The following is a 19,342-nucleotide window of genomic DNA, read 5'->3' as shown; positions in this document are numbered from 1 at the left end:
CAAATAAGGGCTTAAATGCAGTTAACATGTGTTTCAAACCGTCGCCAAAAAGTGCCACAGACTTTATGACCACAGATCTCCTCAAAATTCCGTCGTCAGTACCCTCCCTAAATATAAACACATAAAATAGACATTCATACCGGACTCAAAAAAAATCTAAACATCACTTTTCAATATTAAAACATTCAAAAAAAAAAAAAATCAAAATATCAACAAAATGAGGTTAAAACAGATTAAAACCAATTAGTGATCAATTAGCCCAGATCAAGTTACCAGCTGACAGCATAAAACCACAAGAAGAGGAGGGACCTTGAGGGAAGAAACTCATAATGTGTGGTTTTGTGTGGAGTCGTAGCTAAAAGATTAACAGGTGGTTTTTCCCCTTGCTCTTTTATTACCCAAACAAGGTGTGCTTTCCATTTTGAGGGTAATTTCAGTGTTTTTGTGATTGTAGTTGATCCCTGTCATGCATATAGCTGATATCATGGGGGGAGGGGTTGATTCCATCATCATGGTGTATGTGTTTCAACAATGGCTCAAATTCTTTAAGAATAGTTTTTTTTTGTGATGGCAGACTCCTAGATATGGGAAGAAACATTGGTACTGAGTGGTGGTGTGGAATAGTAGTGGGCAGCAGTAGAGATCTGCAGTACAGAGTGAAAGCAGGAACTCCTAGTATTGATAGTGCATCTACATTCAATGGGTCTAGTGCAACAGCCATGGGTAACAAGCTTTAATACACTAGTTTTACATTATTTAATATAGCTTATCTAATTTGTTGCACACATCCAGCTACATCTCATTGTTTTGCCATCTTTTCCCACACTTTGTTTACATTTATTTATTTAGCAGATGCTTTTCTCCAAGGTGATGTACATCTAATAGAAAATGCAATTTGTGCATTACATTAGGAGAGACAGTTGTGGGTGTGTCATATGCATTGATGCTTATCATATGAGTAGCTGCATGAAACTCAGAATGTTGATTCCTGATCACCTTCCTAAATTTTTTTGAGATAAACATTATGTTACAGGAATAGCTGTGTAAAGGTTTATCTGGGCATGATCTTAAAGTTATGGTGCATGAACATTTACACCTTACATGAACGTAAGGGATCATAAGTGAAGTGAGTCTGGCAAAGGTGAGTTTTCAGACCCTTTTTAAATGTGGACAGAGATTCAGCAGTTCTGAGAGGGGGAGGTCATCCCACCACAATGGAGCCAGAATTGAGAACCTTCATGCTTTTCCTTTTGCACATGGGACCACCAAGTTGGTAGATGTGGAGGAGCATAGCAGTCTTTTTGGGATATAATGGATGATGAAGTCCTGTAGATATCGGGGAGCAGTTCTATTGATGCAGTTGTAGGCAATAACCAGGGTCTTAAATTTGATCTGGGCAGCTATAGGAGGCCAGTGCAGAGACATGAGTAGAGGAGATACATGGGAACGCTTTGGTAAGTCAAACAGAGCTCATGTAGCAGTGTTGTGTATAAGCTGTAGAGGTGAGATGGCAGTAGCAGGAAGGCCAGACAGGAGAGAGTTGCAGTAGTCCAGATGGGATATCACTATGGCCTGGACAAGTAGCTGGACAGAGTCAGTTGTGAGGTAAGGATGGATATCTGTTGTGGCTTTGATGTGCTGAGGTGATGTGATTATAAGTGATAGATAATGTGTATTTTAGAAGCTTTGTCCAGGTAGTTGTATGAGTGGTCTGTATAGAATGCCTCCCTTTCTCCTGGAGCAGATCATAACACTCCTGTTGTGTCCTGTGGATTCTAAAGTCAAGTCCCAGTGGCAGTTTGGCAGGCAGATCTCAGCGTGAGACATTTAATGTGAACTTCACATGTTCAGTAGTAAGATATAAAAGGGACAGGGACATGTTGTGCACTTTGGGATAATTTTATGATTAACTGGTATGTGTGTATCAACAGAGGTTGTTTTTTGAGATCTTTGTTCCAGAGTAACTTTACCGGACATCTTTCATTCCTGTCACGTCATTAGTGTACTCTTGTGCTGCTTTGACTCTGATGAATGGCTGAATACTTCCATTTTGTATGTAGGCATGAAAAACATCCAGCCCTTAGTATAATGCCTTCACCTGTTTGACAAAAACACTTAAACATGTCTGTAAAGAAGGAAACTTGCTTGCTGGTGAAATACAGAAGATCAGCAGATAACTTACTACACCTGCACTGCTTTTGAAGTATATCGGTGGGCAATATTAATGCTGGATGAGAAAAGACGGTTCTAATGAATGCATCCTGTTCAGCATGTTTTATTGAATTCCTAACCTCTTGAGTGTCACTCTTACTATAGCAGCTATTCAAACATGTTAAACAAGGAAAATGAAAGTCTGCTTGAAAGTGCCTCCTATAATTCTCAGCTTTTTTTTTTTTTTATTGCCTTGCTCCTTGTCCGTGATAATGACATTAGTAGATTTTATGATAACTCAATCTTGCTGAATGAAAGATAGGTATGCAACAGGTTATTCCACTCCCTGCAGAGATTTTTGTCATCTCTCTCTGATCACCCCATTCCCCCATGTGTTATTGCTTTGATAATGACTGCTATATCATGTCAGGAAAACTGAGACAGGCTATGTGATGAGCAGTGTAAGATCTAAGAGTTATTGACAACCCATAGGATGAAGAGGGGAAGGAGTGGGTGGTTTTAGAAAGAGACAAAACAGAAAGCAAAGGGATGATCAACAGGGTTGTCGAGAGAGAGAGAGAGAGAGAGACTAAGGAAGTGTGAGAAAGGCTGAGAGACAGAGAAAGGGTTTGATAAGGAGACTGGAAATGACTCTTGTTTTGTTGCCTTCTGCGTCAATAGACTCAGTCCTCTCCCGCTGCTGGATATGAGTAGCAACAGCCCCAGAAAGATGTACGTGTCCACTTTCAGGATTGATCTCCAGCGACCCAGAAATGCTGGGGAGAAGGTGAAGGAGAATGGGACAGTTGACAGGATGTCCATCTCTGAGAGGATGGCTGAGATTCCTAACGCAGGTAAGGACAAGTTTCTTTGTGTTTCATTCAGTGGTGACATTTTTGCCTGGAATGGTTCATACAAATATACTCTGGTAGTAAAATGAATGATATTAAACATTTTATTTGAAAAAGCATGTTGGTGCATCTTTAATCTGTTATGGAAAGAAAATTAAAACTCCTTACATGGGCTTTTTATCTCTATTTTTCTCGGGTTCTTGTTTTGAGTTAAAGGTCATTTTAAATTTATAGCATACCAATATTTTGCAATTAATGTGCAATTAAAAAAAATAAAATGACTATTAATAAGGTTTAATATACAATGTATGATTTTTCAGGATGCTGCCAGTACTGAGATAGACAATCTTTTTCTGAGTTACCATCACAGGGGCAGCTACTGACTGGGTTTAGTAAACAAAGAATATGTGTAGCAACACAGAGTGACTATGTATTTACAAAATGTGGGTTTTTTTTTTTTTTTTTTGTGCGCCCTCTGATCATATTTGTTTTAACTTGCAGATAAACCTGTGACATGAAATTTTACAGTAAGCTGTAACTGAAATGAACACTTAGGCTTTAAATGTCCCATTACATAGGGTGCAATGTGATCTAAAAGCCACTTAATGTGAATTTCAGATGCTGTTTCCTTTTTTATGAACTGTATAGCAGGAAGTGACTAATCTTAAAAAGGCCAGCTACATATGATTTTGAATACAGTACAGTTGACCAATGTTTTTGAATGTCATACAAAATTTCACGTCTAAGTGACATTCTTGATAATTAAGCATACTGAAAGCTTTGCACTTTAAGTATGCACTCAGTTAACATCCATTTTCGGTAAGATTTCTACATGTTTTATTATTTAGCATTTGGTTTCAACATAAAGGGAAGAAAGTTTGAGTAATTATAAAATACAAGTAACACATTTTTTCAAACACAATGGGAGTCAATGGGTGATATATTGGTATGAAGCTGAGAGGTCATCTTCATGGTTCATAATTATTGTTTCAGCAACAGGGGGGCTGTTACAGGTTTCTGTACTTCCTAAAGCAAGTTTGTTTGCATGTTCCTCGAAATCTGCAGATCAGTTTCTCAAGTGGAATACGTTGAGTTCATCTGAAACCAACTTTGAGATTTAAACCTCATTTATTTAAAAAAGGTTGTCACATCAGGAAACTTGTGGCTCTAACCCTTCTTTGTGATTCAATTGCTTCTCACTTCCTTCTAAAATATCTAGATTATCTATATTCTGGCCTTTTAGACCCTGTTAGCATAACTAATATTTTTAAATGTATTAACATATGTAGATTTTCTGAAAATGCAACAGTTAATTTGTGGATAACATTTACTCTGAAGTTTTGGATTTCCATCCAAACCACATTACCACACATCAGTTTGGGAAAAGCTGTAAGCATTTTTAAGACTGTAGTTATGTTTCAGATGTTGTAAAATGAAACAAAAAATTGACTTCCCTCCCAGACAGTTTGTCCAAGTGTTCATCCTGTAGCACTTCCTCATATTTTGGATTGTCATTGTTCTGCTCCAGGTCGAGACCACATTCTAAACATCCTGTATATTTATAACTTTTCTCAAAAATTGAGTATCTTTTTCTGCCAACATTCAAGTTCTCTTTATCAGGAATACTGTATAGGGCAAATGTTGTTAATCACAAAAATGCTTGATTAAGTCTGCCAACCATCACCAGGTCTAACACTCTTACTTGTTTGCAAGGGAAGGTACTGGTGCTTTCTCCATCAGCACATTGAACCATATGAACCCTAATTTAAGCCTAGACACAACGGGGGGGGGGGGGAGGGAATCTACACTTGGAGTAGTTTTTGTTAATCTACCTGAAAGAAAAAGGAGGAGAAAAGCACCTGTTGTGTAACAAAGGGGTTGACTTTGTCTGCAGTGTATCTGCAAGTAGGAATATTTATGCTACAACACAAGTGTAATGTAGGTTTGATCAGGATCTTTCAAGCAAACCTCCTTTCAGCCTCAGTATATGTGTATATTTTATTGTGCATATTTTTGGTCCTCCTGCCATTGTTTGCCAATTAATGCCACTGTCATAATGCATGAACTACTGATACATTCAAATTAAATTATGAAAAGATTTGAAAATGCAAAGTATGGGGGGGGGGGAATAGAAATTAACCACAAAATTGATTTTCTTTTTAGTGGTTCTATTTAAGGTCTAGAGGGGAGGCGCAGTGGCATATTGGGTTGGTCTGGGGTGCAAGTCCCGCTTAGGGTGCCTTCAGATGGACTGGCACCCCGTCCTGGGTGTGTCCCCTCCAGCCTTTCGCCCTGTGTTTCCAGGTTAGGCTCAGGTTCACTGCGACCGTGTGTGTGTGTGTGTGTGTGTGTGTGTGTGTGTGTGAGAGAGATTCATTCCACACTGCACAGAAAGCAAACCATTACAGGAAAGTGGGAGTGGGGTTGATACGGCTCATATAAAGCAGATTGATGTTGCCAAATTAATTCATTAATTTTCCTGTCATACTCCCAGATTCTGTCCTTCCCAAAGGCAACCATATGATTGTCAATATTATCTGACCATTGTTGGACACGGTTAGAAATATGAAACAAAACTTGGCAATGCCTACATTTTTTTTCTTTATTTAGGTGTAGAAGGTTCTAGATATTAACCAATATTGGAAGTAATTATTTAACTAAAAGGCAAGTTTTTAAAAAAAAAAAAAAAGGCAATCTATTTTCAAGGCTGAAATAGTACCTGCAGGCTTCCATTATTGTGACCTGAACCAGTTGAAACTACTTTCTAAAGAGCATTGTGTCGCTCAGTCGTGTTGCTGGAAAACAGGTGAAGCAAGTCCACCGCTACTGTAAGACTTACCTGGCTGCCTTACAAACTGCTCAGTTCATGAACCAGGAAGAACATCATTAATCCAGTTATTCTTACAGGTATTGTATATGGGTGTATTGACTCAGAAGGATTAAAAGTGATAGTCCTGGGACCTTTGGGTCATCATCAAATGCATACCAGCATTTTGCAAGTTTTCTTGCATCACATTATCAAATACCTGTCATTCAGGTATTCCTTTTTTTTTTTTTTTTTTAAAATTTAATTTTATGGCTTTGGGTCTTCTCTCCTGCCTGGAATATGAAACCAGCTGTCTCTTTCTCTGTCCCTGACAGAATGTAACCTTGGGATCACAAGAGGTAAACCTTCTGCTCAACCTCCTTGCAGCGGAAGCAAAGGAACTTCACCACCCAACAGCCACGTTAAGGAACAAACAACTGGGCCTGTTGAACAACCCAGGACTCGTGCAAACAGAACAGGTAGCAGGATGTTTTACTCATAGCGGAAGATGTTTACTCGTATGTCGGCTCCTCTGTCTAAAATGAGATCTAACGGTCTATCCGCATCAATTTATAACCTTAAATGACAATATTCAAATATATGAAAACTAAAGCAAAGATGGGACAGCACACACAAGCTTACCAAAATAGTTATATTTCTTGTAACATGATGGGCGTGTTTCAGCAGGATGCTTTCATTGTGCCACCGTACTGCATTATTGAAGAATATAGAATATAACGATAAAATATGCGGATGAAGGTATCCCTCCAAAACGCTTCAGTCATGCTAGAAGAAATAAAATTATTTTGGTAAGTCTCTCCCACTTTTGCTTTAGTTTTCATATATACCAAGGCGTTCAGAGCGCCCGAGCCCTTTCAGTATTCAAATATTTAAATGTTTGCCTAAAGATAGTGGATGTGGTTGGAGCCTTAATTAGCTGCTTGAATGAAAATTTTTGCCTAAGTCCGCTCACTGGGTTTGCGTGACAGCTACTTATTTGCACTCATTCGTCGACCCCTTGCTCTCCTCCTCGCTTCCCATCTGTCATATCTACTGTGAAGCCACAGCCCCAGTTATATATTCGTCCAGGTTATAATCACTTTCAGCTGAAGTTACTCAAGACAGGCAAGTTGCAGCAGGAACCGGTAAGGATTTTTAATGATATGATGCTGTTTTCGGTGAATGTTCAAATGGGGAATTTCTTCTGTAAACATTCTCTTATCTCATGACTTGAAAGCCAGATGGGTTTTTTTTTTTTTTTTTTTGTGTGTTCCCCCCCCTTTCCTTCACAGATCCAGCCTGCTTCTTTAATAAAGCTTTCCCTCTGAAAATGCATCCGATTACCCTAATGTACTGTTTAAGGAGTAATTCTTTAAGGTCTAGTTAATTCATTTTTACAAGTCTTCAGTACTCCGTACTGGGTGTTTTATTTTTGCTGACAATTTATAGTGTTAGTGCGGATACATTTCCGTGAAATTCAAAAAATTAAAAATGATTTCTCTTCCGCTATTGGACTTCAGCGCAACCAAACTGAACGTAGGATGGCATTGTGGTGCAGGAGGTAGTGCTGGTGTCTCTCAGCTCCTCAACTGTGTGTTTGGATCTGTGCAATTTGTATGTTCTCCCTGTGTTTGTCAGCTCCGGTCCAAACACATTTAACATGAATTGATACCCTAAACACCACTTTTGGTTGTGGTGTGTGAACGTGCTACACTGCTCTGTTATATGAAGATCTGCGAATGACTGTAGGCGTTTTGTTAAAAAATCACCTTGAGCGAAAGTGTCATCTACTTAATGCCAGTTGTATGTCGCTTGGGTGAAGAGCATCTGCTGAATGAGTAAATGAAAGTGCAATGCTTAATGGTACACTTGATATGTTATTAAATATTTCATGCAGATTTTTTTTTTTCTTTTAAATCTAAAGAAGTCGAGTGGTTGATTTTTAGAACAGCTTTTCAGTTTTTTTTTTTTATGGAGACACTTTAGTTATTATATGATCGTCTATCCATTCATGATTGTGCAATGGCATTTTTACATATATAATCAACTTGTGCTCAACCAAAGCAGGATATGTTGGTGGAACAGAGGCTCAAGTCACACTAGCGAAACATGACTTCCTTTGAAAATTTGAATAATGGTAGTCGCAGGAAACTTATCAGTAATAACTGCAAATTCAGTTAAATTAGGGTGAGAGAATGCCAGCAATTCCTGCTGACTTGAACCATATACGGTAAAATGGAATGCCGTGGGAAAGAGCTGTATGTTGTTCAACTGCTAACCCCTCTGTTTTCTTGAGAGTAAACACAATTATGAATTTGCTTTGATATGCGAGTGCAGTTTGTTTTTACTGGACACTTGGGAAGGGTTATTTCTCAACCCTGGGCCAGTGGCTGGAGCTGAGATAAAGTAGCACATAACTTCATAAGATGTGCACCACTTTTTACTCTTATATATTTCTATAATGTTGCAGTGTGGCACAGTTGTGCAGCGGGTAGTCGTGTGAGTGGACATAGGTTTCATCTTCACTCATTATGCGTAGCGTTTCCATGATCTCCCATTTGACATGGTGCTCTGGTTTCCTCCCACAGTCCAAAGACCTGTGTTTCAGGGAAACTGGTGGCTTGGCATCCTGTTTTGTGTGAGTGTGGGGTGAAGGGCACCCTGCAATGGACCGGAATCATGTCTGGGCTGTACAATGACTAGTTATATAAAATCCTATGATTCTGCGATAGACTCTGGACCTCTGTGACCCTGCTGCAGGAAAGCAGTTATGAAAAGTCAGTGAATGAGTGAGAAGTTGGCAGAAAATCTTTAATCTGACAATCGTGATCTTCCTCCTGTAAGATTTCCTTGTGCACCTAATGATGTGGTCTGAATAGTAATAAAGTGCACTGCACCCAGATCGACCAACACCCATCTCGATGCCTGTGTTCCTCCAGAAGCTCCGCTGAAGTTTGAGAAGATCCCCGAGAGCCTCGAGGTGAGGGCAGGAGAACAGGCCCAACTGCAGTGCACCTTCCACAGCTCGTTCCCCGTTGCCTGCTGCTGGATCCACAACAAACAGCAGGTTGCGATCTCACCAGCAGAGCCCCACAGCTCAGCACCTCCCCCTGTATCATGTGATTTGTGGCACCTGTACTCAGTATCTGAGTTTATTGTGACGCGTCTAGGTGGTAAGCGGACTTCGGATCCAGGTGGAGAGCAGCAGTCAGGGTAGCAAGCTGGTGATCTCGAAGGCGCAGCCGGAGGACGCAGGCAGCTACACTGTTGTGGCCAGAGATCAAAATGGTTCAATTCAACACAAAGTCAACCTTAGTGTAATTGGTGAGTCCTGTTCCCCCTCAATGTTCTCCCAGACACACACAACCATACTTGCCCTGATTGAAGGCTTCATTTTCCTACTGTCACCTATAAGCTGAGGAGCACTAGCTCATTTGACATCATGGCTGATGAGGGGTTTCAAGCTCTGATCTTGCGGGGTTAGTCGGTGTCAAGAACAACTGTTTACCCTTCTGCTCTACAGATCGGCCCGAGCCTCCAGCATCTGCTCCTGTCATTTCTCAGCTGACTTCTAGCTCTCTGGTTTTGTCCTGGTCGGGACCCAGTTACGACGGAGGCAGTGCCGTCACGGGATACGTGATAGAAGTAAGGGCAGGAGGTTCTGGGAAACCTGGGAACTGGAGTGAGGTGACCAGCTGCTGCACAAGTACCTCATACAGGGTGCAATCGGGTCTGGAGCCCCAGAGGCAATACTGCTTCCGTGTCAGGGCTTACAACCGAGCGGGAGTAAGCGAACCCAGCCAGCAGTCGGAAATTATCAAAATGGACAGCCAAGGTGAGCAAACGGCTGTAAGATGACATCGGCTCTGTGTCGTCCGCATGTGGAATAAGTAACTTGCGGTAACATTTTATAATTGGAGTGCTGTCAGTTATATTCCTGATAGCAATGCCGGATCAGATCCACATTTCCACATGTAAAGGACTTCTTGAAAGTGTTTGTGGGCCAATGATTGATTTACTCCGAGAAAGGGTACTATTGGTGAATACCGTATGTCAGTATGCTGTCCAGCTAGTGTCATCCTCGGCGTATGTGAAACGACCCAGCAGCAGTCTGTTCACATATATAGTAAATGTGTGATGACATTCCTTTTCTGTGTGCGTTTTGAGCCGAGCCGCTGGAGGAGCTCCAGGAGTACGTGAACGTCACCATCGACACAACCAATAGAGTGAGCGACCACTACGATGTCCTGAACAAGCTGGGAGTGTAAGTGCCTTCCAGCTTAACCAGATACAGACACATTGGAATCCTAGCTCATTTATTTACATTTAATCATCATAGCAGATGCTTTTTTTTTTTTCCGCCAAAGCAACATGCATCTTGGAAAACAATACAAAAGTGGGCTACATAAACAGAAGGAAAAATTTGGATGCAGATGTATGATTGTAAAGTACAGGCAATTTGCCACATACCACCATATGGACCAGTACACAATGCATGAGTGGCTGCATATATATATATATATTTATTAAGCATAGTATATGTTTATCAAGCACTTAGGAGGAAAGGAGAATTCTACATAATCTATATAATCCTTCACAGGAACGGATTTTTTTTTTTAATGATAAGGGAAAGAACGTAATACAAGACAGCAGCCACAATTAACTCGGAGGCAGAACAAAATACTTGTCTATTTGTGTTGACAAAATTGAGCTCCCTCCCCAGTTCCTAGTGACCTGCAAGTCACCCACTGACTGTTTAGGCAGAAAAACGGGAATATTTTAGTGTCTAGACAAGCAGTAGCTTGTTGAAAGGAATTTTCTATGGAAAGAAAAAATAAATAAATCCTGGCAAACTTTAAACAAATCTGGTCAACTGGGGGGGGTGCGGTGACCGGGTCCTGCTCTCCAGTGGGTCTGGGGTTTGAGTCCCACTTGGGGTGCCTTGCGACGGACTGGCATCCCCGTCCTGAGTGCGTCCCCCTCAAGCTTTATGCCCTGTGTTGCTGGGTTAGGCTCTGGCTCCTCATGACCCCACATGGGACAAGCAGTTTCAGATTGTGTGTGGTCAACCGGAGATTTCAGTGAAATTTAACATGCCTTGCAAATGGCTACAGAATTCGCTCGGGAAGCACCATATGCTTTTTTTTTTTTTTTTTTTTTTTTTTTTTTTCTCCTCTCCTCCCTCCCCGCACTGAGTAAAGATGAGCTACGTAATTGATACAAACAGTTGCCGCTGGTGCTGCAGTGTTGTACCTGCTATATTATAAATCCAGCTACACCAATGGATAAAAGCATCTAATTTTGAGCTAATGTAGCTGAAATTAAACTTTTCAAAGAATTGTATTTGATTGGTGTTTTGCACAGCAGGAAAACCATCACAGTTCAGCTGACCCAGTGTTGAGAAAACAGGCTCTATGAAGCGCAAAGACTGCTGGTCCTGCAGGCAGATTCCATACCTGGTCATATGACCAGGTTCAAATAGCTTTAGTGCAGTTATGCAAAGTAATTGCCTTAAACTACTGCAGTAAAAATTACTCAGCTGTATAAATGGGTAAATATTTGTGAGTTCCTTTGGAAAAGGGTGTCGGCTAAATTAACAAATGTAAATCTGTGTGGTCTTTCTGGCAGGGGGAAGTTTGGGGAGGTCTTTCTTCTGAAGCACAAGAAGACTGGCAGGGAGTGCGCGGGGAAGTTTTACAAGGCTCGCCTGAGCAAGGAGAAGGTGGCGGCCCGCAAGGAGATCGAGCTGATGAATGAGCTGCACCACCCCAAGCTGGTGCAGTGTCTGGGGGCGTACGAGAGCCGATCGGAGCTCGTCATGGTCATGGAATTGTACGTTGCAGGCCTCCGCCTTCCAGCGCGTTGTAGCACCTGTAGGAATCTCCTGCCTTACAGGGAGAAAAGATCAGCGGGGTCCGATTAATGCGTAAAATGCATTAATGTTATTGAGAGAAATTTTATACATCAAAAATCATAAAGACAAACCCTTATTTCTGTAATTACTTAATTGGTATTTTATCGCTTGGTAAATACTCCTCAAATGTGAGTTTTTCATAGTCTGCAATGGACTGGCATCCTATCCAGGGTGTACTCCCCTCAGTCTTGTTTCCAACGCTTCCGGAATAGACTCCAAATAACCGTGACCCTGCTTTGGACAAGCAGTTACTGATATTGGATGGATGGATAGATGGAGGGTTGGGCTATCAGTTTAGTACAGTGGCGACCAACTTTGGTTGTCAGTGGCTGCCTGTGGGCTTGAGATCATAACACTCATCTGTTGGTGTGAAGCTGCTAAAGATGTACAATAATAAGGTGTTATGAGCTTGAATGAGCAGAGATTCAGACACCTCACCATTCATGTGTCTCTGCAGCATTGCTGGTGGAGAGCTTTTTGAACGCATTGTGGATGACAGCTTTGAGCACACAGAACCCACTTGCGTCCAGTACGTGCAGCAGATCCTCGAAGGCATCCAGTACATGCACCAGAAAGGCATTGTGCACCTGGACCTCAAACCCGAGAACATTGTGTGTGCTGACAGGACGGGAACCTTCATCAAAATCATCGACTTTGGTCTGGCCAACAAGCTGGGTGAGTACTGGGAAGGAAGACGACGGTCAAAAAGAGAAACTTCGGAGGCTCTTGGGAAGCCCCATGTAAAGTGTTGTTTTCTTTTGCGTTCCTCTTAAGGCAGTTAATGTGAGAGACCAGAACAATGACAAAAATGACATGATACTGAATCTGTTGAAATAGCTAGTTGCTACTGAAAGAAAATAGGTTTATATTCATGAATTGTGTTGTGGATTTGTCTGTCAGACCCTAAGACTCCCTTAAAAGTGATGCATGGAACACCAGAGTTTGTGGCCCCCGAGGTGATCGCCTATGAGCCGGTTGGTCTGGCCACTGACATGTGGAGCATCGGTGTTATCTGCTACATCTTGTAAGCAACAGGGGCCACTTTCCTGCCCTCTGCAGCCTGTTGTTTTCTCATGTCCAAAGTTTGTGTATTTGCACACCCAACAAGGAATAATCCCTAATGTCATCTATGGGTGCTTTGGTGCAGGGCCCAGATCTGGTAATCCAAGTTCTGAGATGTAAAACTTTCCTGAATTATTTTTGCATTTCAAACAGTATAATTTGGCTAAACTTATTATTTTTGCTAGGGGTGGAATGGTGGCACAATGAGTACTGCTGCAGGAGAACGTGGAGTTGATATGTGATGTTCTCACTTCATCTGCATGCGTTTCCTCCAGGTGCTCTGGTTTCTTCCCTCGGGTCAAAGACATGCAGTTCAGGGAAACTAGTGACGCTAAATGGCCCTTAGTGTGCGAATTGGAGAGTGAATGTATGCATGTGTGGCTACCCTGCGATGGGCTTATATCCCCTCCAGGGTCTAACCCCTCAGCCTTGCGCCCAATGCTTCCAGGCTGAGCTCCAGTTCCCTGCAACCCTGTTCAGGAGAAGCAGTTACTGACATTGGATTGGTGGATTATTATTGCTAAATTATGTTTAAATTTTACATATGACATATCTAGCAGTAGAATATTCTTTGCATCTCCTTTTAAACGGATAAATTTTAATCCAAATTTTAAAAAGTGGAATCAAATTAAGATATAAATCCAATTTTTATAAGGTAAAACAATGCACAAAAGAGTAATTGCAGTCAAGTCCTAATACTAAATCTGGCACTAGTAAACTGGGAAAGTTTTCATCCAGTTTTCTGCTCCTTGTCTGTGTTTGTCAGGTTGAGTGGGGAGTCACCCTTCCAGGGAGACAGTGATGCGGAGACGTTGGCTCTGGTCACAGCAGCTCAGTGGGAGTTTGATGAAGAGAGTTTTGAGGAGATCACTGAGCAGGCCAAAGACTTCATCAGCGCTCTACTCAAGAAAGACATGAAGTCAGTCCTTTGACCCAATGAAGCTATTTTATCTCTGGGAAAAGGGATTTACACCTGCAATTTATAGTCAAAGAAAGAAACTCTAAATCCTGTGTCTGGCAGGTCTTTGAATATGCCATTTTATAAGTAGCTAAGCAATTGATTTAACTATTTAATATTTTCCAGATTAAATTATTTTCTCATTTTATTACTGATTTGCCTAGCAGCTTCCAGACTGCTGGAAAAAAATGTTGAGAAATTCCTACTGTATCGCATTGATACACGGGCAACTCTATGCTGGCTACTAAATTTGATTACTGATTGATTACTAAACTTACGAACATAGTTGGGACCAGAGGTCTGTCTAAATCAATATGTTCATTGCTTCAAATTCAATTTAACAGTTAATCAATAAAAGGTACATAATGCATATACTCCAATTATTAGGTTCTATGAAAAACTTTATAAATGGCCACACCTCATATGGGATGTCATTACATTGCAGTGTAACACTTTTTATGAATTATCCTCATCCTCCTGTTGAATCCTACTAACTGGCTGATTTGTCAGATAAGCATGTTTGTCAGGCTTTTTAATTGTCTAAACAATCAGTAAAAGCTTAATACAGACATTCCTTGACTTATCTATAGGTTATGTCCTGTGCTACCTCCCAATGCTCAACTGGTTCCGTTGACCAATTAACTCAGCACTACACTACTCCACAACTGCCTACAGCTCACAGCCATACCCATGTCCTACACTGTGTATTTATTTATTCATTGTCTTGTGCCATGTTCTGTCTTGCACCATGGTCTTCGAAGAAACGACATTTTGTTCCACTGTATGCAAGCTGTATGGAGAAATGACAAAAACTACTTGAACTTGAAATCTTGGATGTAGCAGCTAAAATAAATTTAAATCACTTTATATAATGTTGTATACACTCTTAACTTCAAACTAAAATGAAGAAAGTGTCACAAAATTGAATTCTTGTTGAATGCTGGTTGTCAACCAGTTCATCCCATGAACATGGACAATGTTCATCTTGATCACCATCACTCAAGAAGACCAGACATGAGCTGTAAATTTTGTGAAACCCAGTTTAATTGCAGTTGTCCCACCCTCAGATTCTGGTTGGGTGCATTTTAATGGCATCTAGTTGCAGAAATGAAACAATTTTTTTTCCTCTACATAAGATGGCAGAAGGGGTTGGACCAGTATCTTTGAAAATAGTCCATTTACATTTTTGAATTTGCTAACTAGAGGACTGCCTCATTTCTCATAGGCGCAGGCTTTCTTGTGAAAAAGCACTGGCCCACCCATGGATGGCGGCCTTTGCTTCTGCTGACCCCCGTGCTGCCAAGTCTCTTTCCAAGGAGAAGATGAAGAAGTTCCTGGCCAGGCAGAAGTGGAAGGTACTTTATAACTAAACTTGCAGAACCTGTGGTTACTGTATAAAATCTTTCATACACAGATGGTCCTCGATTTACGATGGGGTCACGTTCCGATAAGATATTTTTGACTTACGATGGGTTTAAGTCGAAAATGCACTTAATCCACCTAACCTACCAAACATCACTTCTTACCCTTTAAGATGGTCGAGATCATTGATTGCGAAAGTCCAAGTTCACGTGTGATTACGAGCTTGTCACCTTCAACAAAGTGGCTTTGTCATTTCAACCATATACAGCGAAACAAAACAATGTTCCTCCAGGACCATGTTGCTGCATAAAACACAAAGCTACTTACACAGCACTACTCAAAGTGCATGTGTGCAAGCAGCAGAAGGCAGCACAGTAATTACTAAAGAAAACACAAAAAAAAAAAAAAAACTGCTCTTACAATATAAAAATAAATACTACAGATATAGACATACTAATTAGTTTCTCCTTAACAGTAATTGCTCTCCTCCTCTTCTTCCTACCACTAGCAGGAGACACAGATGGACAATTCTTAGACATGATGGATGCACAAAATACAACATGGATACAGCAGGATATCCAGAAAAAGAACTCTGGCAACACAGAACGCTGTAGAGTATCAGTTGTATACACTAGCAAGCGGGTGGCAGACTGGGAGATGCAGATCGCTGCTGCTGCTGCCCAGCATCGTGAGAGTATCGCACTGCATATTGCTTGCTTGGGGAAAAAAAATCAAAATTTGAAGTACGGTTTCTACTGAATGCATATTGCTTTCGCGCCATCGTGAAGTCGAAAAATCGTAAGTGGAACCATTGTAAGTTGAGGAACTTCTGTATACATTTATTCATTTAGCTGATACTTCTCTCTAAAGCAACTTAACTATTTACCAAATTATACAGCTGGATAATTTCTACTGGAGCAATATAGAGTAAATACACTGCTCAGAGGTAATGCAGCAGGAGGTGAGATTTAAATCTGCAACCTTTGAGTCTAAAGACAGCAACTCTAACCTCTATGGTATCTGCTGCATACACAAACTTTATGAACCACCATGTTTCTGTTTTTGTTCTGTTTAGAAAACCGGAAAAGCTCTTCTGGCCCTAAAGAGAATGGCATTGCTCTCCAACAAATCAGTTGAGTCTGAGTCCCCTTTCAGCAATGAAAAAGGTAAGGGAGTGAGGATACATCACTACTTGAACATAGTGTACATCACTAGTTCCACAAGATGCCAAACCAGTCAATCACAATTAACTTTGTTGGAAACTATATATGTTTACAGAAACATTTTGTGGTGAAGCTAAAATGAAGAAATTTTATCATGTCCGTAAATGAAGCATAAGCTCAAAATGGCATGACATGGCAACCCTCTTTCCAAGAGTCAGCTTGTTTGTTTACTGGGGGTCTTTGGTGTAATGTGACTTGATCTCTCCGGCTCCTAACAGATTCTGCCCTGGGCCTGGAGACAGAGCTTGCTTTGGAGAAGCAGCTGCAGCAGGAGCCATACTTTACCAAAACTCTGGTGGATCAGACCAAGCCCTTGGGCTCCACTGTTCACCTTACATGTCACATCCAGGGTACTTTTCACCCTCTATTGGCCACTTGAAGTACTGTCATTGGGTGCCCAATTTTAGACTGTTCTTACACCAGCAAATCTTACAAAGTCAGAAGTTGGACACTGTCCTAAAATGGCATTCTAATCACTGATAAAATATGCCATACATTAGTTGAAATATATGAACTATATTAGTTGTATAGGAACATTTACGTTAAAGTGGGTCTTTTCCCCCCCCCAATATTTTAGATATGCCACAGCTCTGGAAGAAATTGCAGCATGTCACTCATCGCTCTTTCTGACCATTTTCCAAACAGGGTATCCGGCCCCAAATGTGCAGTGGCTTCAGGAGGGTGAACTCGTGGTAGAGTCCCCAAGGGTGCAGGTGGAGTGTGATACAGATGGCAGCTGCAGCCTGGTTCTGACTGATTTGAGGATGGAGGATGCCGGGGTGTACGCCTGCAAGGCTACCAACAGTCTAGGGGAAGTGATGTGCTCTGCCAAAGTGGCAGTGACCTGAGCAAGGTGAGACAAGTTTAAAAAAAGATGCACACACCACCTTTAGGGAAACTACTGCTCATTTTAGCACTTTATTGTGCCTTTATATATTTTTAATGTCTCTAGATGATGGTTAACAGAATTATGCCATAATGAGTTCAGTTATCAGTGGGGCTGGGAATTGCCAAGTGTCAAAATATAAAGTTATTTGGCCAAATTGTGAAATTTTAATTTTGTGCTTGTTTTTGCTTTGGTTTCATAAGTCAGTTGGCATGCACCTGCAATATAAGTGGTTAGTTCTCAAATGTGACACTGACGGTATATTTTACCACAATGGGGGGAAAAACTGCTTTAGTGCATCTTTCAAAATCACACTTGAAGTATAAAGAAATGTTTTTGTTGTACAATGAGTTTTAATGTTCACTTTTAATGATCCTCAGACCTTTGTAAGCATTAATTATCAATATGTGCTGGATAAAACTCTTTTCCATAAATAACTTGTACAAAACCAGCAGCAATGCTGTTAGTAGGTCCTGTGTGTAATATATATATATATATATATTAGTTATCCAATATTGAAGCAGTATCTAAATATAATGCATTTTATTGTAACCTTCCTTAAATGAATATTTTAAATCTATTAAAAGCCAAATCAATTCTTTGGGTTTCTGTGTGGTTTAATTGCTGCTTTTTTTTAAATCAGTAATGCTGTAATGAAGTCTGAATTTGGACCTGGACATCTCAAATTATTTGCGCATGTTGAGGCACACAAAACACTTTTCTAGTTAGTAGGAAGGGCAGCAAGCAGTAAAAAGTTACGGTTACAGAAACTTGGAAGAAATGGCAGGTAATGAAGAAACATTTTGCTTTAGGACTAACGGAACTGAAGCATTTCTCAATTCTGTTGCTTTCTGAAATTTAGACACACCCAAAATCAGCTCAAACTATTTTGTAGGTTTTCAACATAAGTCAAAAGGGGATTATAAAGAGGAATTACAAGCATAAAACCTATGATCACATCTTACTTGTGGTTTATGTCCACTTGTCCTATTTCGACAGCATTATCACTGGGGTACTGTTGTTTGGCGAGAGCATCATCGTGCTTATTTCAGGCCCGTGTGTACTGTATGCAGTGATGTCTGGCCTGGAAGTTCAAAATTGTGTTACAGGCAGCATGACCTAGCACCAATATGAGATATTTCGGAGAGGTGGGGTGTAAACGCCATGTACACAAAACTGACATAAGCATAAGGTTAATGAAATGCTATACAGACTGCGATATAAAATTACATCTTTCCACTCAGCAGTCAATATTCAAGCTATGAAGTGTGAAACTTTTTTTTTTTTTTAACCAAGTCTTAAATCTAATATTTTACCTTAAACACTGCAATTCTATTTCCCTGAACAGAATTTATGATCTTCACTATAAATAACCATGAAAACTAAACAGTAGTGATGTGATAAGGAACATTTTGAAATGTTGCTCAAAATACATTACCCCTCTGACCCATTAGGATGGAAAGTTTGTTTTTCAATACTTTGGCATAGCTGCTGTTATGCTGGCATGCCAACAAAAGCAAATTTACCTAAAATATCTACCCACCAGACAGGGGGGTGTGGTGGCGCAGCAGGGTGGACCACGTCCAGGTCTAGGGTTGAAGTCCCACTTGGGGTGCCTTGGGACGGACTGGCGTCCTGCCCTGGGTGTGTCCCCTCCCCCTCCAGGCCTACACCCTGCATTGCTGGTTTAGGCTCCGGCCCGTCACAACCCCAATTGGGATAAGCGGTTTCAGTCCGTGTGTGTGTGTGTGTGTGTGTGTGTGTGTGTGTGTGTGTGTGTACCCACTGAATTTTATAACTGGAATGTACAGAAGCTGTGCAGCATGTTGTAGCCCCTGGTCCCCTAACCCCTGTGTACTCATGATTACATTTCTCTATCAAAGGGGTAGAAACATAGAAGAGATATTTGGTTGACAAGAGAACTGTCACTGTGTGAGAAGAGCACTCTATAAAAATAAAATGAAATGAATTGTCAATGTACAATGGAATGTCCAGCTCTGCTTACATGTTTATAATATTCTTCTCTGTAATATTAGTAGTTACTCATAAGCTATACAGCCAAAAATAAATTTCAGCTGGAAAACAAAATAATGTAAAAAGTACAGTTATGGTATTTGGGAACAAAGAAC

The 19,342-nt window shown here is 40.7% G+C and overlaps 1 protein-coding gene across 2 annotated transcripts; it reads left to right on the top strand.

Annotated features, from left to right (window-relative positions):
- Nucleotides 1-317: 317 nt before the first annotated feature.
- On the top strand, nucleotides 318-17,659 carry LOC108928141 (myosin light chain kinase, smooth muscle-like). 2 transcript variants are annotated; one of them, XM_029249343.1, is made up of 15 exons: nucleotides 318-370; nucleotides 2,833-3,005; nucleotides 6,144-6,287; nucleotides 8,748-8,875; nucleotides 8,979-9,132; nucleotides 9,332-9,643; nucleotides 9,976-10,072; nucleotides 11,437-11,640; nucleotides 12,180-12,397; nucleotides 12,623-12,746; nucleotides 13,551-13,703; nucleotides 14,968-15,097; nucleotides 16,180-16,270; nucleotides 16,546-16,677; nucleotides 16,973-17,659. In XM_029249343.1, exons 2-15 carry the CDS (start codon nucleotides 2,858-2,860, stop codon nucleotides 17,173-17,175), a joined length of 2,238 nt encoding a protein of 745 aa, XP_029105176.1. In that variant the 5' UTR covers nucleotides 318-370; nucleotides 2,833-2,857; the 3' UTR covers nucleotides 17,176-17,659. The 2 variants fall into 2 exon arrangements, with proteins under 2 accessions (XP_029105176.1, XP_018597441.2); XM_018741925.2 differs by lacking the exon at nucleotides 318-370 and having other exon boundaries at nucleotides 2,787-3,005.
- The last annotated feature ends 1,683 nt before the right edge of the window (nucleotides 17,660-19,342 follow it).

This window comes from Scleropages formosus, chromosome 25, assembly GCF_900964775.1.
Source record: "Scleropages formosus chromosome 25, fSclFor1.1, whole genome shotgun sequence".
Lineage (NCBI taxonomy): Eukaryota > Metazoa > Chordata > Actinopteri > Osteoglossiformes > Osteoglossidae > Scleropages > Scleropages formosus.
This window is presented reverse-complemented; position numbering and strand designations above follow the sequence as displayed.

Coding starts and splice junctions, on each gene's coding strand:
- LOC108928141 (XM_029249343.1), top strand. CDS start 2,858: ATGAGTAGCAACAGCCCCAGAAAGATGTACGTGTCCACTTTCAGGATT. Junction 15,098..16,179: donor TGGCCAGGCAGAAGTGGAAG/GTACTTTATAAC, acceptor TGTTCTGTTTAG/AAAACCGGAAAAGCTCTTCT. Junction 16,271..16,545: donor CCCTTTCAGCAATGAAAAAG/GTAAGGGAGTGA, acceptor GGCTCCTAACAG/ATTCTGCCCTGGGCCTGGAG.